This window comes from Harpia harpyja, chromosome 1 (genome assembly GCF_026419915.1).
Source record: "Harpia harpyja isolate bHarHar1 chromosome 1, bHarHar1 primary haplotype, whole genome shotgun sequence".
Lineage (NCBI taxonomy): Eukaryota > Metazoa > Chordata > Aves > Accipitriformes > Accipitridae > Harpia > Harpia harpyja.
Window position 1 is genome coordinate 2,988,909 of NC_068940.1, and position 25,458 is coordinate 3,014,366.

Below are 25,458 nucleotides of genomic sequence, written 5' to 3' on the forward strand. Positions count from 1 at the left end.
ACCACGATGATGTTGTATTAAGTCCCAGCACCCAAGCTCTTCAAACGTGATACTGGCTCTTCTCTACACCCACGCTGCCTGACAGCTTTTCTTCCATTAACAGGTTTGGTTAATAGATTTGCACTTTTCACGTCGTTAATAACATTAAGATCAGTCCCAACAGCTACCTTAAAATGAGCTCTTACTCTAAAATAACCAAGCCAAGACAGACTCGATTCAGGTGTACTGCTCACGCTCAGCCTTCCATCTCCGCTACACGTAGGATGGTTGCTGACCAGCCCACCTTATGCTTTTAGCTCCGCTGAGGATCACGTGCAGCCACCGTAGCATTAATCAGAACCTGATCACGTGCACGGCCACACGTACAGCAGACCGCCAATGCTTTCAAAGGTAAATACCTGTTTTGGGGTAAGTAATGCCCTTGCAATCCTAATTCTCTGCCCAGCTCAGGAGAGGAGACTGTCCCGAGAGCTCCGAAAAACTTCTAATTCAGTCCTCGGTCTCTAGCGTAGCACATGATGCCAGTCCTGTGGCAGGTGGATGACGTTGTGTTTGCTATGCAAGATGATTTAATAAATGAAGTTAAGGGCACTTGTCCTTCACGACCTGGAAATGATTTCACAATGTGTGTTCCAGAACTGGGTCCTTACGAGCCGAAGAGCATCTCACAGAGGCTCCAGCAGCATCCTTTCTGCATCACCTTTTCTAAAAGGTGACGCTGCTGGCAGACCACGAGCGTGACAGTACAGCTAACAAGCCCAGTCCCTAAGAGACAGCCTTCCACATCTCAGTGGAGACTGGAAACTGCCAGGGGAACTTCTCACCCCTTTCACTGGTTTTCTGCAAAGAACAACTAAAAATCTACAGTGCCTCTCTATAATCTCTCTTCTGCTACTCATTTATTAATACTACTTGACTCTGCTTGAGTTGGTGCCTTGGCATTTTTCCACCCATCGTAACTGTGCATTCTTCTTCGGTTATTCATACAACGGCTCCTCTAACGCCGGTTAGAGGCAGGCCAGGCGAGAAACAGCGAGCAGCAAAGACTACAGCAATCACAGCAGGACACATCCCAAATCTCACTGTAGCCCTTTCAGTCACTATAGATCCATGCACTACGCCATGCTCGGTACAGCCGAGTTACCGAAGGCCACAGAGGTCTTCCTCAGCAAGCCTGTCTCGTATGCATGCAGCAGATGCATAGCAATACTGCTTTACAGACTTCTCACTTTGTTCAAAATTTAGTATCTTTTTCACTTCCAAATGGATTGTAAGCCAAAATGACACTGACTCCGATAATACAGTTAATCAGATCTTTCTCCAGAAATGTCCATGCCCAATGGCTTTCAATCATATATACGGACCATCAGCTGTTCCATACTCAGCTGACTTGGTACAGGTCGATGCATAAAATACCTACCAGTCTCAGGAACATACTCACCCACATTATATGCTAGGATGGCAAGAACTGCTATTACTCCCATTGAACGGACGAGCAGCCAAAATAAAATAAGAACTATGTTTGCAAAGACACTTGAGGCCTCTACATTCCCCTGATTTTATTATAAGGTGCTCTTCAACATCCTACTAGGTCAAACGCTGTGTTAATAAACAGTAGTTTATGTGGAATTAGAAGACGAGCACCCAGCCCGTGTTTGTGTTCCTGATACCTGCAGACCTACACTCTTCTCAAACACACAGGGCAGTACTGTAAGCACACATCCCCTCTAACTCAGTACGTTAAACTCGGACAGATTCAAAGCAAAAAAACCTATATGTCATACATGTTTTGGGAGCTGGTACCTAAGTAAAAAGAGAAACGGTCACAACTGTGGCTTGCCTGTCAAAAGTCAGAACAGCTGAAATGAGAGATGAGATATGTAGGCACTCAAGCGAGGTGTTAAGACTTTAAATGCAGCACCACAAAGTTCTGCTTCATTCATGAATACCCTCAATTTGTCCTTTTCATGTACATTTCGCAGAGGAAGGAGTGAAAATTCTCCTGACCTTTAAAGCAAGCCAGGCACAGTTTCTGAGGTTTTATTTGGTCTTTTTTTTCCCCCTTGCTCTTAGGCCGCAGCTCTTTTCTCCATGTATCTGTACTTTGCTACTTAGCATCAAGTATCTTTCCTAGAAAAATGTGCCCACAGCCAAGCGTGACAAATGTATGTTTGAAAATGGCACAGGCAGCTGCAGTAGGATTACAGTTTTATAGAGAAATTTGTTGGGAATTGCACACCCAAAATTATATTTAACAGCTACTTAAATAAGCCCCTAAGCTTTCCTGAACAACTTAAAACCGTGAAGGGAAAAAAAAGTTTGATGCAACGGTGAACTGTAGTATTCTATCCAAGAATACAGTACTGAAAACCAATCACAAGGGTGTTTTGGTTTCTGTCCCCTTCCACAACATCAGTTTATCAGTGTTAACTGAACTCCCAGCATATGACCAAGTCACATTATAATAATAATCCTTCCTACTACATATTCAAATAATAGGTTATCACACTATCTCACAAGCACAATTTTTCTGCTCATAAACTCAAGACACCACAACAAAGTATTTCTCAAACACAGAGACTTCTCCAGACCAATACATTTCAGAAGAACAACACATGGCAGGTGGGTTTTTTTTTGTTCCCATAAGGAACGAAGTACTTGCTGCAATCATCCTGCAAACCGACCAGTATTCTTCCCACGTGCTTTAAGGACTTGCATTCGGAAAATCTGCTGCAGAGGGCAGCTCCGTTGCTAGATTTCTCTTCCCCAACAGCATCCACCAGGACCGTTGGGGTCTGCCCTTAGTAAAGCACCAGAGGCATTTACATTACTGCCCACACATGGCCCTTGACACGGGCAGGAGAATCTTTCCAGACTAACATTTTCTAACCAAACGACTTCACAAGTGAGAAGCCTACAGCAAAAGCCTAATTTAGTTAAAGCCGCTGATTTAACTTGGCTGTTTTCAGGCTCCTTGGCTTTTCTGAAAACCATGACCATACTCTGTCTCAGTCACTGCTGTCACATTTCAAAATTCTCCTGGTTTTTGTTTGTTTCTACAGTCCTCTTCTAATTAAGAGAGCAGGGGCATTTAGTGATAGCAAATTAGTACCAAGACTTAAGAACATCAGTCTCTAGGAAAATATGCAGCCCTCAGTATTTGAGATAATAAAAGATATTACTATAATGCACTAAGGTCTACCTAAAGCATCTGGATCTAAGTTCTAGGTCTTACTTGCCTTTTGTGTCTTTTAATAGCTATTTTGCACCAAAAGAAATTTTCACATCAAGTTCCCTGAATACATTAAAAAGGGCGGGGAGGGGGGAGATAGGCAATCATTTGCACACACACCTAAGAGAAAGTTAGAAAGCTGGTTTATTTGAAACTGTGAAATCAAAGTCCAATAAATAAAATGCTCAAAATCAACACTGGACACTAGGTAGGAAAACTCTGGTAAGACTGGACTGCTCCCTTGGTGCCCCAAGCATGGATGAACCCTGAAATGACTTCCCAGCTCCCCACTCCAAGCCATGCTGTTATCTCAAGAACAATCTTTAACCATTCGTGGCAAGCCTTCCCCAGATGCACGCTGCCAAATTCCTCCCTGCTGGAGTTTCAGCAATACCAGCAGAACTACCCCAAAGATGACAGGGCTCACAGTATCGAGGTTTTAAGAGTGAAAATGAGTGCCCAGATTTCAGAACTTCTATAGAGCATCCCTCTTGCCCACTCAGAGCCCTTCCAACTGGTTCATGAACTGTGTTATGCCCAAATATCATTTTTTTATTTTTAATGAGCTATTATTAGGCTATAAGAACACACTGCTTCTTACTGTCACTCTTTGGGGTGGGGCGTGCGGACAATCCCATAAATGGTACTTATCTTTGTTCAAGACTGCTATTAAATGACTAGGTTTTTCCAAATAGCAGATTCTCTCAGTTTAAGTAACTGTACGTTACATATACATTAAAATTCTTTGAAGTGATCAATATGAAAATAGCAAGATTGTATCCAAAATAGAATTTCAAACAGCTTACAGAACTTCAGGTGGACAGTCACCAAATTCTGCTAAAAATGTCATGCCCTTTTAGAAACGGCACAAAAAACATTCTGTATCTGCTTTAAAAACTATTGCACAAGGCAAAAGTATGCTTACTACCTAAAAAAATAGAAATAAGCTTGGGCATATCACCCTTTCCTTGTAACACTGGCACAAGTGAACTGACGGAAGAGCCTGCTCTTTTTTTTTTTTTATTTCTGGGAAAGAAGGGTGGGGAGAGGGGGATGAAGAGGAGGAAGAAAAAATAATGCATATTATAAGTTATTTATTGTATAACTGGCTATTAATGAATATCAGAGGCACTGTTTGACAAGCCAGATGAAACAAAGCATATCCAGAAAGGACGGACAGTACTAAACAGGGCCTCAATGTGGCCACCAGTACTATAGTTTGTTCAACTCAGTGAACTTTCCCAACAGCTCTTCTGTAATCTGTAATAGAGATGCTAGCTCATATTGAACCAGATAGTCTACTTGGGTTTTATACTATTCTTATGCTCTCTATAGGACAATTAAAAACAATCACTACATGAGTATCATTGGTTCAGGTACTCAACAGTTTAAAGTCTTGATGTTACCAATTCATCCAGTTTCAGCCTGTACAATTTCTGACTCAAAGGACTTCAAGCCATGTATATAATTTGCTGGGGAGGAGGCACTGCTCAGTCACTACCTCACCCAACAGCAATTTAAAATAAAGATCAGATTTTTTACCAAACCTCGGTGATATTCGGATAGGGCTTCTACAGGTAAGTGATGTGCACAGAAGTCATATACTCATGTATCAAAACAATCTGACACTCTCCAAAGCAGTTTCGCTTTTTGAAAAAGAAACCAGATGCTGCTACCAAGCTTTGAACAACAGGTTTTTAAACAACCAGGCTTCAACACCAACAAAAAGAGTAAACACTTCTGGTTAGCAAGATCTATTTAACAGGTAATAACACAACCATTTGAAGTCAGTTAATTATAACACTTCAATAGGCACCCCAAGCCCCTCAATCCCCACCATGTTAACACTAGTTAGATACTACAAGTCACCAGACTTAACTGGCACAGGTATTTTGACTAAGAAAAAAAAAAAAAGAGATTGCCATGTATTTTATTGCTACCAGTGCATTGGGAATTTGAAGGGGCAATGGCTGTAAAGGCTACAATCACTTCTTGAGTAGATAGAACAAAAATAGGTTAAAAAAATTAGGAGGACTTAAAAACACAAATAATCAAATAGATGTTTTTCACGTAGTTTACCGCAGTATTTTAACCAATATTACACATTTTATTGTTTAGAAAAGATGATGACATTGCAGAAAAATAAAATAAAATTTGGTTTTAACAGGACAAATGTTTTCCATGGTGGTATAAAAAGTGTAATGGGAGCCTGGAGGGGAAGGAAGGGAAACGGAACAAAAAAACCCCAAAAACCCCACTACTCCAGAAAAAGTAAAAAGCTAAAACAAATTCCAGATGCGTAAGTCTGAAGGTTTTAGCTTTTTCAAATACACAACTACGTGTGCCTTTCACAATAACAGTCACAACTGAACGAGACTTTTTGTACTACTGCACCCTTCAACAGGCCAGTCTGCAAGTTAAAACAAGTAATACAATAAACTGCTAAATCGATAAGTATGCAATTATGGATTGCTTTCAGCTGTTATAAAAAGCTTGTTTACATATCTAATGGTTCATCTTTTATATTCAAACTGTGCTTAATATTTTTTAGTTCAGACATACTGAAACCCAGCAGCACAGATGGTTTGTGACTATTTATCGCCTTTAAGCATATATTCCTCCTTTTTCCAAAGAATGTTGCAACATCAATTTTCCACGCATATAGCAGCGAGGAAAGTAATTCCATCTCTTTTTTAGAAGGATATGGCCTCTCGTGAAAGTAGTCTGTCAAAAACTGTTTTTGAGCCTCATACGAATTGTGATCATACTGTTTAGGATCTACTGCTAGAATGCGAAGATCCTCACTCGAAGGAAGCTTCTTCATCTCAGTTCTAGTATTAATCTTTTGTCGTTTGAAAGGCACTACCCCTGAATTCACTTCTTTTTCTGGAGCTAGAGCTATGCCAGTACTTAAGCTCAGAGGCTGCTGTTCCTTATTCCTTTGGTCTTCTGCAACAAAGCAGGAATCCGATTGCTTTCTTTTCAGTATCAGAGAGTCATGCTTTTCACCATTCACAAACAGTAGCTCTTTCTTCTCAGTACGCTCAAGCTGCATCTTCACGCTTGAGTTGCTGTCTTTGGGAGCACTTCTACAACGGAGCAAATGTACAGCAATAGCTGTTAGAGTCATATTTCCAGTGTACACACCACAACAGTGGATGCACTTGAAAGCAGGAGACTTTAAAATTGTATGTACAGTTGGCATTATATGATGCCGCTCTTTCAAATGCATTTCATAGATTTCTTTACTAACAAACGTACCAAAGCAAAAGGGACAGGTTAACACTTTTTTGTTGCATCTATTGTTCACTTCTGCTGTCTGAGGTTTCACTTTGATGTAAACAGGGACAAGTGTCCTTGAATTTAGTCCAGCAAGCACTGCCAAATGTACTTCTCTTTCACCGATGTCTTCTTTTGGTAACGCTGTACTGAAATCAAAGTGTGGAAATACAAGGTCACCCTGAGCATCATTACCTAGCTGAAATCCTCTGTTGCTATAATCCGCATGTAACTGCTTTTTCCCATTGTGTGTAGTTTTATTGTGCTCCACGAGGCTTTTTAAGTCATGGAAAGTAACTGTGCAAAACAAGCAAGCTAAGCCATGCATCAAGAGATGTTTCATCAGCTCTTCCTCACAGAGAAAACATTTACAGGAGAAACACCGGACCGTCTTTTCTGTCATCCACCTCAGAAAGGGTGCGCAAGCTGCAAGTTTGTCAGGTTCCAGCGCTTCCTCCATTTTTACTTCACCATGTTTGTGGGCCACCTCCATGTGCACCTGGTAGACATTTGATGGGAAAAGCTCATTGCAAACAGGGCAAGTCTTCCACTGCTTAGCCTGCCTGATAGCCTGACTTGTTTCGGGACCAGGCGGGGAGGCTTGTAATGCTATATTCTGAGACGTTAAAACCACTGGAGGAGAGGGTGCGCTAGCCGGTGACTGCGACAACTGAGTTACTGTCCCAGGCTGCATTAGTTGGATGGGCACGTGTGGTGGCGTAACGGTTGCTACTCCACCACCAGGAGGTACGGGCAAAGTAACTGAAACTGGGGCAAGCGTGTACGTAGGTATCCCATTAACCTGCTTACCAGTTGGAATCAACTGCCTAAGTATAGAACCCGCTGTCAAAAAAGTTGTGTTTTGAGAAACTGCAGGTTGAACTGGCTGATTTACTGGGATAACTGCTGGGGCAACAGGTTGATTAAACTGAAGAAAGCCCGGTCTGACAGGCTGTCTGACAGGAACAACCCCCGAGGCAACAGGCTGGTTAAACTGGAGAACGCCTGACGCAACTGTCTGCGCCACGGGAAGGACCCTGGGACCAATGGGCCTAGTCACATTCCCAAGCGACTGGTTGACGGAAAGAACTCCTGGTGCAACCGGTCGATTCACAGGGAGGACTCCTGGTGCAACTGGTCGATTCACGGGGCTGACAGGTTGAGTTACAGGCAGCGTTGCAGCTGCAACTGGACCACTTATAGTACCAATGGGTTGATTAATAGGAAAGAGCCCAGGCCTGACAGGTTGATTAAGAGGAAGAACTGCAGGGGCCACAGTTCTATTTATAGTCCCAACAGAATGATTAAGAGGAATAGCTCCAGCCCTCACAGGCTGATTAAGGGGGAGCCTATGGGAAACAATGATAGGCTGGGAAGGTGACGGCTGAATATTAAGGTTATTCTGACCTACAGGAAGATTACTAGATACCAGAGTAACATGCGATGGGGTAACAACCGGAGCAGAAGTTGCATATGGAAGGCTACCAGAGGCACTTGGAACAGTCAGTGATCTGACTGTGTTTTGAACTGCTGTTGGCTGCACAACACCCTGGTTTTGAACTCCTGTTGGCTGCACAACAGCCTGGTTTTGAACTCCTGTTGGCTGCCCAACAGCCTGGGTTTGAACTGCTGTTGGCTGCCCAACACCCTGGGTTTGAACTGCTGTTGGCTGCACAACACCCTGGGTTTGAACTGCTGTTGGCTGCACCGCACTCTGGGTTTGATTATTCTGTGGAAATGCAAGCTGGACGCAAGCTGGAGCTGTGACGGAACCTGCTGGGGCAGCAACAGGCCCTGCAGATGGAGCAGCCACTGCCACACCTTGGGGAGGCTTTGGAGCAATATGCATTTGTTTCACGAGTCCTGGTTTCTTAATATGTTCTGAAATCACAGACCTAAGTTTGTTCTCCAGGTCTCGGTGTGTTTCAGCTGTCAAGACATGATACATTAAAGAATCTTGGCTGTTTGCAGAAGCATTACATTTTTTACAGTAGTGCTCAATAGAATTCTCTTTACTTTCATGAGGTTTCTGGCCAAAATATGTACTTATTAAGTTTTGAAAATGGTTCATCAGCACATGTTTCTTCATATTGTAATACAATGTGTCTGTAAAGTGACATTTTAGACATGTAAAGTTTATGATGTCACTCCTGAATTGTTTCATGCCATCCAAAATGCTGACTGTATAGTTCTGTATTCTTTTATTAGATGAATGAAACATCCGGATATGTTTTCCCACTATTTTGGGATCAGAAGCAAATGCACATTTTGGGCAAGGAACCACCAGCTCTTGGTCCATTTCATCCTCGTGGTAACGGTGCAAGTGATTCTTGAATGAAGTAAGCAATTTTGACGAGAACTTGCATAAGCTACAGCAGTACGGCTTTGTTCTGTATCTCTGCAAACAAAACAAAAACAACCACTTAGAAACTGCCAGTTCCTAAATCCCTGTCATCTGTTTGAAAGTAAGTCTGCACTATCACCTGTCAAAAATGCCTTCATTGGATGTATAGCATGTATCTTCTCAGTTTCTTCTGTTTTTGAAAAGCAAGCTTAAAGATGACATACTTAAAGGGAGAAAAATACTTTAACTGTATGAAAATAAACCTATCTTCAACAAAACTGTGGTTTGCTCCCCCAATTACATGTCACTTGATAGCATTACTTTTCCTACCCATAGGAACATTATTTACTCTTTCCGAAAAACTGGTAGCCTTGTCAACCATTTTTTTCTTATCAACTTCCTATAGGAAGTTAACCCTGGCTCCTGCCAAAAACTACAGAATCAGTCACAGCAACATCCGGGTGACAAATCTGCACTCTCAAACATCCAGTGAACTTGTCTGTTCTGTCAGATGTGTTTTTCACCTTACTGACTTCTGCCCCTTATGAATCACCATCCAAAGGGAACAAGCTGCTCCACCCAGCCTAGCTAGATCACCCACATACACGTCACAGACATGTTATGAAGAACTGTAGCAAAAATTTGTGCAGTTATTTTTTTGTCATCTCATATAGCCATGAAGGTGTCATCTGTTAGCAGTACTAGAAGAGTCTCTTGATGGTAACCAAAATCTAACCTCCAAATTCAAAAGATTGGGTCAGATAAAGCCACTGACTGGCTAAGGCTGCTGAAGAGCACACTGTGAAGTTATCAGTGAATTATCCTCTACTTATACTCTCTAGGTGTCTGGTCTCAACTGCTAGTAAACACTACTGCAGCAAATTAGGAGAGGCTTCGATCTTACTTTTAAAGCATACTGAGTAGAGAAAGGCCACTGACACTACTGAACTAATGAAGCATACAGAGCATTATTAAAAGCTGCGCCTCGCTAGCCTTATTTCTGAAGAAGTCAGGTGACAGAGAGGCGACTGCTTATTTTTACTGGTTGTCCAAGGCTTAGAAAAGTTTATATGCCTTTAAATACTGGGCCAATACAACTCTCTACTCCTCCCCTGCCCCATTTCTGGTTTGGGTCTTTCTGTCCCCATAAACTTATACCATAGTGTAATACACGGTCAATATTTCCTTGCTGCCAAGCCTGAACAGTTGTTGTTAGATGCAGTGAGAATACTCTACTTTACAAGTTGTCCAAGTGCTGAATTAAGTTACTATTCCATAGTAACAATGTTTTCATTTCGTACACAAACAACCATTGCGGTACACCACTACGAAACCACCCCAGTACCTGCACACTGGTAAGTCTAGGAAAGATAATGTTCCGTGCCTTATTAGATATTTATTTTTTGATGGAAGTAAAAATCATGAGACTTCAGCAAAAGAATAAAAAAGTTATGTTCCTCAAGTTCTATCAAATTAGGACAAATCTTTAAGTCCCACTACTTGGTTCAAAAAAACCCCAACAACAAATAAAAAAAAAAATCTGTTTCAGCAGAACAGAAGTATGTGGAAGTCTGCTACTTTGCTATTTTCTGTATAAAATAGAGGTCTTCCACACAGATAGCTTAGAAAATCATTTTGTCAGCATGTTCTCCTTGCACACACATCTAAGCTGCTTTTTATGTTTGCAAGTGCTACTACAGTCTACTAATGGCATCTCAGTTTTACAGAAAATTTGACAAAAATAAGAATTCTAAGCCATTTAGGAAAAATGAAGCGTCTTGAAGATTGACCAACACAATCCTTAACTGTACAAATGGAATCCAAAAAGGCTTATTAGAGGCATTTAGGAAAGCTTAATTAGTCCCACTCCAAAGAACATACCCCAGAACGCAGTAACACTTTCCGTTGTGTAGTCTCACATTCCCCACAACCTAGAGACAAGCAGAAAGACACGATAGCCTCCAAAACCCGAAGTTCTTCCAAATTATTAATGTCTCCCTAAAAATAGTACCAACAGTAGAAACCACCAACTCATCGAAATACACATCTTCTCCAGCCTTCTGAGTTTCCAATGTAACTCAAACAACTTAATTTACCCTTATGGCAACAACTTTGGAATAGAACATCCTGAAGGACCAACTCCTTTTCTCCCAAATCTAGGCAGCATGATGCCAAGATACGTGAATGATATAGATCAAGGAACCACGGCTGTTTAAAGAAAAGTTTAGTATCCAAAAGACTTGGCTTGGCAAATCTGTTCCACGGCAACACATTACAAACTCTACACTGAAGTTCATCACATCAGATTCCAAGCTTTTTTTGACAGATATAGATACTACTGGTTGTGCTGACTAGCTGAGTCAGGATCTGTATTTCTCCCTTCTGGTAAGGGATCAGGTCTCTCTGCAGACAATAGGGATGAAAGAAGAGTACCTCTCTGGTGCATGATTTTTAGTTCTTTTCCATTTTCATTGAAATGGCTAATCATTTTTCCTAAAGGACTGTGGAAGAAAGACAGAAAAAAAAAACCCCTTCATCTTAAGTTTTAGACAGGAAGCTTCACTTGCTCTGTCTTCATCCTCCTCTTCCCTGTTTCATGTCTGGGGAGGAGGGGGAACCTCCCCATTCATCTAACACAGAAGATCTCCCAACTCTGAATTTCTTTCTTTAGTCAGAAGGTACAGGAAAAGGCAAAAAAAGACAAAATCAGCAAGGCTAGAGCTCAGATAACATGCTGACTGGAGCCAGGAGACCTGATAAAAGAAGTTTTCCACATGCATAAAGAACAAATAAAAAACAAGGAGGAAAAAAACCAACCACATCATCACCATGAACAGGATTTATTCCATTCGCCTAAACTAAAGGTAGTCTTGACTGAACGTAACTGTAAGCCTTACCTCAAGTGGCACTAAGAGGCTAGATGCAATCTGTCTCTACAGACTTAGTCAAGTCACATTTGACTCTTTCATCCACAAATTCACATGAACAGATGAACCTCCAGCCTTAAACATGTGAACCCAAGTTCAGGAAAGGAGACAAAGGTCCTGAAGGGCAAGAGGGGTCACTTTCTACTAAATGCCAGTTTGGCAAAGACTGTTGTGGCTTTGTTTGGTCAGCCTGCATGTTGAGGCTTTGTTAAAAAATGCAACTGTTGCACTTGGCAGCCTCAGTTTGTTTTAAAGATGGCAAAGGAAGATTAAAAAAATCCTTGCAAACCACCACCATACTATTCTAAACCATTAACTTTTGTATTCAGGATGAAAAGAGCAGACCCATGGCTGTTTACATGCTGTTGACAGGCCTTCCTAATGGAAGCAATCGGAAGCCCTAAGACTCTTCAGCAGGGCTAAGAAAAGACTACCTTTTCTTCTCGATATACTCCTATGCTCTACATAGTATCTTAGAAACTTGCTAGAATATAAAATTATAGAACTCCTTTGGTTTGTTTATCTCAACCATGCCTTTCTTGTAGATTCTAGCTTCACACAAGATTCCAGCTATATAGAACTAAAAGCTGTTTCACGTACACAGAGCTAACTGGAATATGTTTTCCACTGCAACCCTATCCCAAGATGCTAATGGTAATTTCAGCTTAATCCACTCGCACCTATGCTATCAGATTTTCATCCTTCCAATGAAACAAGAAGCATGTTGTATACAAGAGCGTGTTAAGACTACATATCAGATTAGGCTAAAAAGGCAGAATATTAGTGTGACATCTTAAATACTGATGTTCAAGGTTGTATCCTTAAAGACAGCAAACTGCATATATAGTCCTTATAACCAGCTGCACTATAGGGAAGAACACAGAGGAAAAGAAAGATTATTCCCTGACTAATAGTACTTAGAAAACAGATGTTAAAGCTGTTTTTTTTACCATAACAAAGGTGTATTTTAACTTTTACAGGACTTCTGAAAGTGATGAAATTCAGTGACTCCACAATCACATCTACCCAGAATTTCTAACACAAACATACATACCTTCCTTTTGCCCACAGACTCCCAAGGAGAGACATCACTCCATGAAGTGTTACAAAAGTATTTTTCACCTGGGTCAAAACTTTTAAGGTTCTAAAAGAAAAAAGAAAACAAGAAATAATCTCCTTTCGCAGTCTGTTCTGAATACAAAAACAGTCTCAATACAGAGCAAGGGAAAAGAAAAAAGGAAAAACCAATCAAACAGAGGATGAATGGAAAGTCCATACAGTATTCGGATACAGGTCTCAAAACTCAGTTCAAAGAAATTACTTTTTTGATCCCTCTTTGATTTATTTTACCTCAGATACTTGTTCATATGACTGCCTCGTAAAATAGTAGGAATTTTGAATACTTCATCGTTACTGAAAATAATATAAGAGTGAAAATATTACACTTTAATTCCATTGCTTCTAGCCAAGTTCACAGTGAACACCGAAATGTATTTTCTCCCTCTACCTTTCTCCTCCTAAATCTGTAATATTTCACTATTTACTTCCATTTATTAACTTACCACTATGGTTTACTTTGCAACAAGTTTTAGTATTAAATCTTCATAGCACTGCTATGCTTTTAACTTGGAAAAACAAAGACATTCCCAGAAGCTTATTTCAAAGAGCAGCAGTATTTTTCCTTAAGCTGTAAAAGCAACAATATTACCGTGTCCAGAACAACCATGACAGGATAAACAACTTCCCTTCTAGCATTCTTCTAATCAATCCCATCAAAGCAGTTTATGTTCCTCAAGCCAAAGCCAGCTACTACTCTAAAAATTGCAAGTTCCTCTCCAATTTTCTGAGGTCCATGTGTATTCAAACACAAACTTAATGAAAAAAAAATAAATAGATTCCTGTTTGCTAGGCATTTCTGAAGACCCTAGGCTAGCTTCAACAGCACACTAGAGTGTTTTAGATGAAACAGAGGCTACAAATCCAGGCTTAACCCTCAGAAAACTAGCATTGCTTCTCCCCTCACACTCTCCTTTCCTTTCACAAACCACTCTTCACTCAAAATTCTGCAAGATGCTTAGAGAGAGTAAGCTGTTTTCACCTCTGCACCAAACCTCATTGGAACAGCAGAAGCAGGTAATAAAGACCATTTAAGATTAGATCATCTTCCAAGAGAAGTTTTTTTACCAGTTCGTGGTCAAAAAAACAATGCAGTATTTATGTGAAATTTACAAGCAACACAGGATATACTGAGCAACAAAAAGAAACAAAGCCTCCAGCAGTCAAACAAATACACAATCCTACTTAATGCAGGCTCTGTCTGCACTAGGCTCCTCCCCATACCGTGCAAATGTGAGCATCCCTGTATGTATAACAGATTACAGTGAGCCAGAAGGTCATGCCAGTGATAATTTGATTTAAATTAAATTATTCAAGAATTCAAAAAAACGTAGCTAAGTTTGCAATAAGCTTCCTACCTTTTTCAACCTTCAAGTTTCCCCAAGGAGAATCCTGAAGAGCTCAGGGCAACAATAAACAAACCCCTTCCATTCTAATCAACATGTAGGCACTGGATGAGTCACCTATTTGCCCTTCAGCAAAACCTTCTTTAAAAAAAACCTTAGGAAGAACCATTGCATGGAACAAGAGAAATCCCACCGCCTTAGAGAACACAATGGTTTTCTTACATATGTTTGATAGATAAGACGAAGAGACTCAAGATTTACTAACAATTCTTCAGCCGAACACACTGGAGTGAATTACACACTGTTAAAAGAGTTTTCTTTAAGTTTATGGCCTACCCCAAATATGTTCCGCTTTTGGTTTGAGTACTTTCCACCAAGAGAGGCTCCTAACCTTGAACACCATATTCCCACAAGCCAGATGTAAGTCTAGATAGTTTTGCTGAAATTGCAATTTCCTACAGCGAAGTACTCACTGATAAAAAAAGATAACCATTCTTATCACCACAATCAGTCAGTGCTGCGAATGGCTATTCTGAACTCTTGCTTTAAACAGAGATCCACTGACATCCCAGAAGCAAGTTTTGATTGGCTAACTTGTTACGCCTTTCCCACATTTCTCACTTTGAGAAGGGGAAGAAAACAGGAGAAGGGAAAGCTAACAAGAAGGGAATAAAAACCCTCTGAGAAGCCTGATTAATCCTGATGCGTAGAGGGTATTTCTAAGTTTAAGAGAAAAACATTTTAAAACTAAGAACTGTTCTCCCCCCTGTATTAAAACCATCAGTGTCTTTCAGAACAAAAAGATAAAATGCTCAGAGTTTAAATGAAGACTTAAAGATCACAATATGTTAAAGAAGCTAAAATAGTTTACTAAACGAAAGCCTCTGATATTACAGTGTACTTAAAAGTACTACTTTGAGAATAAAACTAGTAATCTAGCTGAAAAAGCTCATGTATTCTTCCTAGCAGAGATCAATTAAGAACTTTTACCCTAAAAACTAAACCATTTGGTCTCCAAGCTACAAAGAGATACCAGTTACATGTGAAATTCCTTCACCTTCCTCACAAACTACTGTCCATTATCATGCCTTATTAGAACAGTTTAAGACCAGTTTTAAGACCAGATGGCAGGTCAAGTTTGGATCACATCATTTCAGACTGTTTCCTAAATTGTCCAACCTCCTCACAAGGACAATGTCCAGAAATCAGTCTTAATAGCTGAGGAAAAAGGAAACAACCTTAAGCTACTTCTCACCTACTAAAACATCACACACCCTATTCTACCAAACAGAAATACCATCATCGTATGAGCCAAGTGCAAATCAAGTTCTAAAAACCATTCTTCTTGCTGCTAACCAAAACCTGCTTCTGCTGTTATACCAAAACCAGCCCTAGATTACCCAGAAAAAAACAAACTGAAGTTATGAACTTGGCCGAGGGAGAATTATTTGCAAAAAACTCAAATGGTATTTTTTTGGCCCACATCGCACAGAGCTTTTTCCAGAATGGAAATGTTCACTGCGTTCCCACCACCACCACCATTTATTAAAAATTAAGCAAAACAAAACAAACACACACCACCCCCCAAAAAACAACCAAACACAAAACACCTTATTCCTCGTTCACCCTTAAACCCCATACTGCAATCAAAAAGTTAGACTGCAATCAATTTCATAGCAAAAAAAAATAGCACCAACAAAACATTTCTACTTCAAAGAGTCAAGACAGAACAGCTTCTGACTTAGAGATTTAATTACAGAACAGTACACAACACAATAAAAACGGTAAGAAAATGGAAATTACTAGACAAATACACTTTTCCCTGAGCTCTTAGAACATTTATTTAGATGTATCAAACATCATTCAACTGCAATAACCAAGAATGTTCCAGAATTATTTATGCGTGTACATCTTAAGCGGGTTTTTTTCCAGTCATTTACTTACACAGTTTCAGAAAAAACACCACAAAAGACACAGCAGCACCCCTACAGAGTTAACTTACTTTAGTACTATCATATAGAATTAATCCAAACTCTTGACTACAGTCAACATGAACTCACAAACATACTAAACAGCCAAAAAAACCTGTGTACCAGCTGGCTGAAAGCCACTAGTGTTTAGTCATTGAGTTGCGTTACTGCATTTGTACTTTTTCTGATATTAGGCTTGCCAATCTGATGGTGTGAATTCCTCCTGCTTGTTGCACAATACTTTCTCCTGAAAGTGGCAACAATGGTACTAAGTTCATCTTGATTGCCCGGTACATTTGCATATACTTTTTAAGATGCAGAACTGAACCCCAGCTCAGTAAGTTTGGTATTCTTCCCTGGACACAAAGTTTAAAGGTGTACAAGAAGATTATTGGGTCTAATTGCTTGTCCATTTTCAGAAATACTGACAATTTGTATATCCTTCAGAGGCTTGCCCTTGATATGTGACGGGATGCCTTGAGTAGACTCAAGTCTTCATCCGCTTGTGATTTTAAAAGAATCACAAAAAAGTTGCTGTATAGTACACAAATAACATTTCATTAGTCTGTGGTGTTTTTCCTAAAGCTGTACTGTTTCCTTTTGTTGAAATATTACTAGCAGAAAATATGCACCACCATCTACGACACATCCTGTTGAGAAACGGAGTGTCTTTCAATGTTATGTACTAAAATGCTAAATTCCACCCCTGGCATACGAGTAGTCAATCATGATCAGGTCCCAGTAAAGACCCCACCATGAAGATCTATGGCAGAGGAGTATCATATATACACTAAAAAGTGAAATATTTTTCAAGGGTTTATGTTTCAGATTCGTTTACATTATTTCAAATGCTTTACCTTCAACAATTCCCTGCAGCTGTCAAGCCCAAGATCCACAAGAATGCCCTTCACCTTTTTTCGAGCCTTCCTGATATTATCAAGATTTTGAACAGGAATTTGAAACATTTTGCACTTTTCCTGAAAAAGAAATACAAAAAAAGTGATGGAATACTTGAACACAGGCCCTTATATTTAACAGTATTAAACCAGAAACTAAAGTCTGAAAAACGCATTCTTAGACATTAAAACCCAAAAGCCTTAAGCCAAAGAACTGGTCTCATTAATACTTCCCAGTAGATCACTCGCTTTCTCTAAAAGGAAACAGAATCTGATTTTGGGGGGAAAAAAAATCCTTTACATATCTTTTCTCCTATCTAAACAAAATTCCAAGTTTTTCTTTCAGATCTCTTTGGGTCTATCTGGCAGCTATACTGTGTTTTGTGGGGGCTTTTGTAAAAGAATGTGAACACCAGAATTTTAGTAAGTCCTTTTCAGAAAATTACTATCATCTCATTTAGGAAGGAGGAATTCAACACCTTTCACCTTGAATGTCAGTGTCAAGATGAGAAGCCTCTTTGATAGTTTGGTTTGTTGTCATGTATGTACATGCTTAAAATATGGTTGCTAGCAAAATCTAAATTTCCTGCAGAAGTTTCTGCTGCTGTAAGCTGATATGGATCTTGGCATAAAACAAGCTACTACAATATTAATGCAGTAGAAATAAAATGTAATTAATGTATGGCACTGATAACTAAATATACTGAAGTGGGACATATTTTTTAAAACCCATATGCTTTTAGGTCTCCTCCTCTGAAGAAGCGTATAGCTTTATCACCTTCCCCTAGTCCAAAATTTGGATTTATACCCTATCCTGCTCCCTCCAGCAAGCTGTGATAGCTGGAGTCCAACATACAGAGGAGGGTGACAACTAAAGCAGATTAACTGCTGCAGCTCATCTATTTAAGGGCTGTTGTGCAGCGTGGTTGCCCACCTGTCTAGAACATACCACCAGGAAGGGTCTAGTGCTTCCCCAACAGCTAGGCTTTTATCAGTCCCCATGCAGCTGGGCTATGGACGCACCAGTTGCTTATCTTCAGCTCCCAGTACATCATAAGGTATCCCCATGGGCTTAGCTTTAGAAGTTATGTGCCTTTATCACCTCCTCCCTAGATTACAGCAAATTGCAATTTAGACTGAGATTCAAGAAACTTAAATGGGCACAAAATGCAACAGAACTACCCTGCACTGAAAAAGGTCACTGAGAGCTTCACAGGTATTTCTTTGTCCTTAAATAGCTGGCAGAGGACCCAATACAGTTTAAAAAGATCTCAGTCCTTATCACTAAACAATTCATCCAGAAGAAAAAGAAAAAAATTAAGAAAATCCCCAAACAGGACTTCAGCCTTGATGGTCTTGAATGTCTTGAAAAGCTGTACGTTTAAAAAAAAAAAAAAAAAAGCAAGATCACTGTCAACATGAAATCTTTGCCTTGAAAGGTAAGACTTTCCTGTAAACAGCTGCAAAAATCCCTCCCACATAAGACAGAAGCTACAAGCTAAGCCTCACCAAAAGGAAAAAAAAAAAAAAAACCAAAATCAAAAAACTTTTTCTACTCTGTATGTCATCACTCAAGATGACAAAAAAAAGAAACCTTAATTTATGTACAAAACATACAATTGAGGGTTTTTTTAATTAAAATTTCACACAACTCACATGCTATTCTCCTCTTCTTCTCCCCCCAAAGGAAAGGTGTGTAGAGAGAAATGGAGAGGGAGCCCCATTTGACAGATGCTAGTCTTGTTTTCTAATATTTTTTATCAGCAAGAAGTCTGGAAGACATTCTGATACCATTGGGGTGGGTGTGGAACAGGAACCTATACAGGATGGAATAATAAATAAAAGTAACTAGTCTGGCATTCTAGCAAAATCCAAGGAGTAAAATCAAGATGTAAAACCCTCTTTTTAAAGTGAAGTCAACTGGGAATTTGTACAGTCTGCACTTAAAGCTTTATGATCAGTCCCTCTATGATAGCAGGTTACATGCACCAACCCCATGGTCCACTGCAGGTAACAACAGAGCTGACAGGATGTCACCACGCTCAGATCAGCCAGAAGATGTGGTTCAATATGTTAGGCTCCACTGGAAACAGTTCCTCCATCTCAGTCCTTTAACTGATACACTGATGCTACTGAAGAAGGTGAAGCAGACATTTCTTGAAGCATGTCTATCTCACAAAAAAGAAACATTAGTCTGCAAAGGTGGTATAGTATGTAACATCCATGTATCTCAAGAGTTTTCTTAACCAAGAACTTTACTGAAATGGAAGTCATTAATCTGGGAGAAAGAAAGAAAAACAAAACCAAAACAAACAAAAAAAAGAAACCTGCATACAAATTACTTTGTTTTCAGTTGTCAAGTAGTTGGTCTTCAATTCAAAAAGATGTATATTTCTGTATCACATGCAAGGTTATTCAGCTGGTATTTAAACAAACTGCTTGGGAGTAAGGCTCTAAGTTACTCGTCTAACATTCTCTGTATTCATTAGACCAGCAGTGCCCCATGATAAAGGTCACAAAATTTCAACCTTCTAAGCTTATTCCCTCAAGCCCTTGGTTTAATTCCCTGATTACTATACAGGTTATTATCCATAGTCTTTTACTACTAATTTATTTCTCTTGTACTTTGGACATTCGTCACGCCTTAGCTTAAACTTTGTTTCCATGCATAACTATGGTCAATCTTTTGTTGGTACGCATCCCACACTTAACCAGCAAATTCAACATGAAAGCACTACAGTAAAATTAAACCTGAGTTACTCTAGCCCAAGGGTCTTGATCCTTCTACTGCATTGGCTACCTAAAAGACAAATGTATCTTAAACTACTTTTAATTGTAGTTTCCAAAAAAGTGATAATCCATTGAGTTTTCACAGACAGAACCTTTTCATAAACAGAATCAAGGCAAGTTTATAGCAAAATAAAAGAATCATTGTAGGAGCTGATGTCCCAAACTCAGTTCTAAAAAGGTCATTCAACTCTTGCTCAGGCATTTTATCCATCAGTCTGCTCCTCGGTTTACTGTTCATTTAGATAACACCTCCATAACAATAGAGCAAACTGGAGTTTTATGCAACACTAAAGGTTCCCTTCATTTCTACAACATTTGTAATCATGTATTATATCATCCAACTACATTCAGCTTTTCAACAAACATCACAAACGCAACTCTTCCCTTCCAGTAGTACCGTAATATTTTAATACTAGTCTAAACAACAAGGTAACAGTCTGGACAGTATCTTGCTAGTCAAAGACAAATACTACTAGTCTGCCAACTAACTATGCTTGACTATAATTTCCCTGCATTAAAAAAAGCGAAAATACCAACATCTCAATTCTTCAAAGTGAGAATTCACCACAAAATGGAAAGTTCCCGTTTGCCTTCCTTTAAGTCTACTTCTTGGCACAGTACTCATTCACCTTGGAAGGGACCTCAAGAGGACACCCAGCCCAGCCTCCTATCCAAAGCAGGGTCAACAATGAACTGCAACCGGGGGCACTCTGCATCTTGGCCAGTCAGGTCTTGAAAACCTCCATAGACAGAGGTTTGACAGCCTCTCTGGGCAACCTCTTGCAGTGATGGACTGTCCTGGTTTCAGCTGGGATAGAGTTAATTTTCTTCCTAGTAGCTGGTATAGTGTTATGTCTTGGGTTCAGTATGAGAAGAATGTTGATAACACACTGATGTTTTCAGTCGCTGCCAAGTAGTGTTTAGACTAAGTCAAGGACTTTTCAGCTTCTCATGCCCAGCCAGCAAGAAGGCTGGAGGGGCACAAGGAGTTGGGAGGGGACACAGCCAGGGCAGCTGACCCAAACTGGCCAAAGGGGTATTCCATACCATGGCATGTCATGCCCAGTATATAAACTGGGGGGAGTTGGCCTGTGGCGGGGGGGATCATTGCTTGGGGGCGATCGTTGCTCAGGAACTGACTGGGTATCGGTTGGCAAGTGGTGAGCAACTGCATTGTGCATCACTCGTTCTGTATATTCCAATCCTTTTATTAGTACTGTCATTATTAGTTTCCTCCTTTCTGTTCTATTAAACTGCTCTTATCTCAACCCATGAGTTTTACCTTTTTTTTTTTTTTTTTTTCCAGATTCTCTCCCCCATCCCACCAGGTAGAAGGGGGGGAAGTGAGTGAGTGGCTGGGTGGTGCTTAGTTACCTGCTGGGGTTAAACCACAACATGGACTCTGCTCACAGTGAAAGGTTTTTTTTCCTTACATCAAATCAGCACCATTTCAGTTTGTGTTCCTAGGGAAACTAGGCATATGCAATCAAATTAAATACAAAGCTGGTACAGAGCTGGAGCAAGGAAGGTGCACAAATGTGCCTTCCACATGCATGCAAATACATCCAGCAAAATCCAACAGTAAACTAGATAATTGGGCATTTCTAGAGATTTCAGGCAGCTAGAGAAAAACCCTACAGAAGACCACAGAGAAAAAGGCTGCAATGCAACCCTTCTTAGACTTTGGATAATCTACACAGAAGCCAGATCTCCAGACATGTTCCTAGGAAGCTGGCCTTCACTAATCTCTGGCTCATAGAACCACTTATAGTAGGGAAATTACGAAAGCCTTGTGGAATTTTGTCCTTTCATATCTGCTTTGGAAATTCAATCGCTCTTAGTTTTTATACCTTCTTATCTGGTAAACTGCAATTGTAACTGTGGATTTTTATACAGACTTTCAGGTTTGGGGGTATTTGGGTGGGAAGTATTTTTGAAGGTTTGTTTACCAACTTATATTTCAGCAGTTACCAGAGTTGACAAGCACCAATAAAGAATTCTTTATTTTCATTTTCGTAAACTCATTACAAATTGATAATCCAATATTAGTTGAGAAAACAATAAAAACTGCTTTATTCCTGAAAATGAAATGAGAGCATGTGATCTACTAATTCTCAGAATCTAAAGACCAGGAACACTGGATGGTAAAGACAGCAGCTAGGAGAACAGGCACGCTGAGAAACTGCCTAGAAGAATGCGAGTTCAGCTTGGCCATGCTGAATTTTAGTCTCGGCAATTTTGTTTTGTTTCTGATAAGCTTACAAGCCCTCCAAGAAGTCATAGCTGGATATCTGCTCAACTGCATATTACATGGACAGTTCCACTCCCTGGACTCTTATCTGTGCCTTCTGAGAGACACCTAACCGGATTTAAGAGTACGTAGGCACCGTCAAAGCTTATCCAGCCTTTGGAGGGAGAGGGAAGAAATGCATATAGCTTCCTATCAACATCTCTAGGTGTTTTAACAGCTTTGAAAGATTTGATTCCTGGAAAGAAAAACAATCAGTTGATTAGAATGGGTACTATTCTTGTTTATTATTTCACTTGTTGTAAATTCAACTAACTACAGAAAAAATACATTAATAAAACTTACTAAGAGTAGTTCTGGTCAACAAAATAACACTGCTTTATCTTCTTAAATTCCAATTTCTATCCAAGTGCAACTTGATAGAAATCTCCAGTAAAAAATTAAACATATTTCTTTTTTGTGCAACTAAATCAGAAACCTTTAGGGGTCTCAAATTATAGATCTCTTATTGTCACAGCAGTTTTGCTCTTTTCTTGGCTATAAATCACATACCTGCTACAACAGCCATCTATTCCCACACCAAGATGGCCATCCTTCAGTAGTTGCTAACACAGCAAAAAGCATTAAGGTATGTGATTACATAAAGATACAGCACATCAACCTGCATCTTACCTAAAAAGTCAAATCAAAACAAATTTAGATCACTAACTTTAGCTACTGTGGTTTAAATAACTACTGTGATGCTTCACTGACACACCATCAAGTCTCTGTTATCCAAGACTAGTTAGAAGAGAAAAAGGGACTATACCATTCAAACTCACAGAGCCTTCCTAGAGCACTGTTGACTCGCACAGAGCTTGACTCCCTTGGGATCAGCATTAGCCAGAAATAGGACCCAAGCTCATTCTAGATGACTTGAGCATCTAGGTGGAGCCTCCTCAAACCCCATAGGACTCCTCAGACCCATGTGTATGTGAGCAGAAGAGTCACACACCGAGCTCAGCTACTCTAGGAAGAAGTACAACTGCATTTGTACTGCACTAGTCAGCCTGGAATGACTCAAAAGACATTTCACACAGATACACAGAACCGCCCACAGCACAGATAACCCACCATCTGAACAATTCAGCGGGGGGACAGAACTGAAAAAAATAAGGCTGTGCTACAGGTTTCAGCGGAAGAATCAAAGTGTTAAACACAAGCCAGCTCTACCAGCATTCAACAAAACTTAACCCAAATCAAGGTGCTCCCAGTGGTAAAACATATGGCATTATAAAACTGCGTCTGTGTGCTCTTCGTTGTGTCTGAAGATTTGCTATAATTTGGAGGGGGGACGAGCTGTCGGTTTTTTTTTTTTTACTAAACTTTCATGAAATTAACTCTTAGAATTACAGGTCTTATTACAACTTATAGCATATTTATTACATACAGATTGTCTAAATACTGCTCTAAAGAAATTCCCTTGTTCAAAATTAAACTGAAAGTTTATTAGAAAGAGCACTGAGATTCCTAGACTACAGATTGGATTGGGGATCCCAAGAGTGAGTCTTTGTAAGTATTTCATTACAAGTCTTTAAAACTTTTAGGGGTTCAAACGTTATTTTTGGTGATAGGCAACCGTTAAGGATAACAGCCAATTCCCCCCCCCCCCCCAAGAGTTTACCTGTCAGAACTTAAGTATTTATCAGCTGAAACAGAGTTGTTCATAGCCTCGACAGTACAGAACTATGAACCGTTGCAGCAAAAGTCAAATACCTATCTTTTATTCCATTTACAAATCAGGAGAAAAAGAACTTCCCACTACTTCCTCTCAAGCACAAGGCATGCGTATTCAAATGGTTTTCGTGATTTGCATTGTGTGGGTTATGTTTGTTTACATTATTCATAAACTTTTTTATTTTTTAAAAAAATGTACGCAATCCTGAAGTACCAACAAAACAGTTGATGTAGTTTTGCATTCCATTAATTTAGGTTCTAATTTCGCACGCATACTATTCCCTTGTGCATTACGGTTTCCCACGCACTGTTTCAAACACCCATCTTGTCCAGAAGTAATTAAGACTTTTCATCCACAGACTCTGAGACGACTTGCTAAGTCGGTTCCTTAGATACCCTATCGCTGAAGTATTGACAGAGATTGGGAAAAAAGAAAAAAAAAAAAAAAAAGAAGCCAAAACAACCGCGGCCCTAATTAGCAGTGGCAAGTCAGGGAGTCTCCCCTCTGTTAAAATGCCTCATTAGGCTAATTTCTACTTCCGACCACGGGCAATCGCGGAAGTCCCTCCTCCGCTGCGGGCAGGGGGAAGGGGGGATTGCCCCCAGGCAAGCCCACGAGGGCTGCCTTCCGGGACGCTCGCCGGACATCGCGGTGGTCTAGCCGCTCCGCAGGACGCCGGCGGGCACCCCGCAGCCCTGCCCCATCCGCCGCCTTAGATCTCCGGCTCGGCTCCACCGGCAGGGGAGCTGACACCCTCGGGCCTGACAGCAGCCGTGTCCGTCCGTGTCCCGTCCCGTCGTCGTCGTCGTCCCCCCCCCCCCCCCCCCCCCCCCCGCAGCGAGGCCGGCGAGCCCTCGGCCAGGCGGGGCTCCGGGGCTCGCAGCGCCCCGCCGAGGCAAGCCGAGAAGCCTCCCCCGAGAGCGCGGCGTGCCGCCTCTCACCCGCGGCCACACCGCCTCCGCCTGCGGAGAGCCGCCCTGCCCGCGCCGGGCACCTCCGCCCCCGCCTCCCCGCGCCCCTCAGCTCGGGGCGGGCGCCGCCGGCGGCTCACCCCGCTGCACTTACCCGGCCGGGCTGCAGGGGGAGCCCGCCGCCGCCGCCGCTCCGCCGCCTCGCCGCCGCCGCCTGCCGGGTCGCGGGCCCGCGCCGCAGCCTCCGCCTCCCGCTCCTCACAGCGCTGGCCCCGCCGCCGCCGCCGCCGCCGCCGCCTCCTCCTCGGCCGCCGCGCCCCTCCCGCGCCGCGCCGTGCCGTGCCCGCCGCCCCGCGGCTGCTCCTCCGCCTGCCGCCGCGCTCACTCCGCGCACCGCGAGGGCGGCGGCGGCGGCGACAGCGGCGGCGGCATCGCTGGATCCCGGGACCGACCTCGGCTCAGCCCCCGCGCCCGCCCCTCGGCCTCCGCCCGCTCCTCATCCAGAGCCAGAAAGAGAAAATGGCGCTCGATTTATCCCAGGAAGTGACGTCGCGGCTCATTTGCATGCCAGGCAGCCAGCCAATGGGAAGAGACTTGGGGCGACGCTCCCATTGGCTCGCCTGAGGAGCTGGGCGCGGCCGGGGGGGCGGGGCCTCAGGCGGGGCCCTCTCACCTGCGCCCC

The 25,458-nt window shown here is 41.5% G+C and overlaps 1 protein-coding gene across 4 annotated transcripts; it reads right to left on the bottom strand.

Annotated features, from left to right (window-relative positions):
• Positions 1-3,358: 3,358 nt before the first annotated feature.
• Positions 3,359-25,458, bottom strand: ADNP2 (ADNP homeobox 2). Of its 4 annotated transcripts, XM_052799692.1 has the most exons (7): positions 24,931-25,458; positions 18,767-18,927; positions 17,072-17,191; positions 12,837-12,926; positions 10,737-10,786; positions 8,995-9,078; positions 3,359-8,909 (listed from the first exon to the last, which is right to left on the bottom strand). In XM_052799692.1, the coding sequence occupies exon 7, from the start codon at positions 8,808-8,810 to the stop codon at positions 5,730-5,732; it is 3,081 nt and encodes a 1,026-aa protein (XP_052655652.1). In that variant the 5' UTR covers positions 8,811-8,909; positions 8,995-9,078; positions 10,737-10,786; positions 12,837-12,926; positions 17,072-17,191; positions 18,767-18,927; positions 24,931-25,458; the 3' UTR covers positions 3,359-5,729. The 4 variants fall into 4 exon arrangements, with proteins under 4 accessions (XP_052655652.1, XP_052655576.1, XP_052655490.1 ...); XM_052799616.1 differs by lacking the exon at positions 8,995-9,078 and having other exon boundaries at positions 24,931-25,457; XM_052799530.1 differs by lacking the exons at positions 8,995-9,078; positions 10,737-10,786 and adding an exon at positions 19,104-19,278 and having other exon boundaries at positions 24,931-25,454.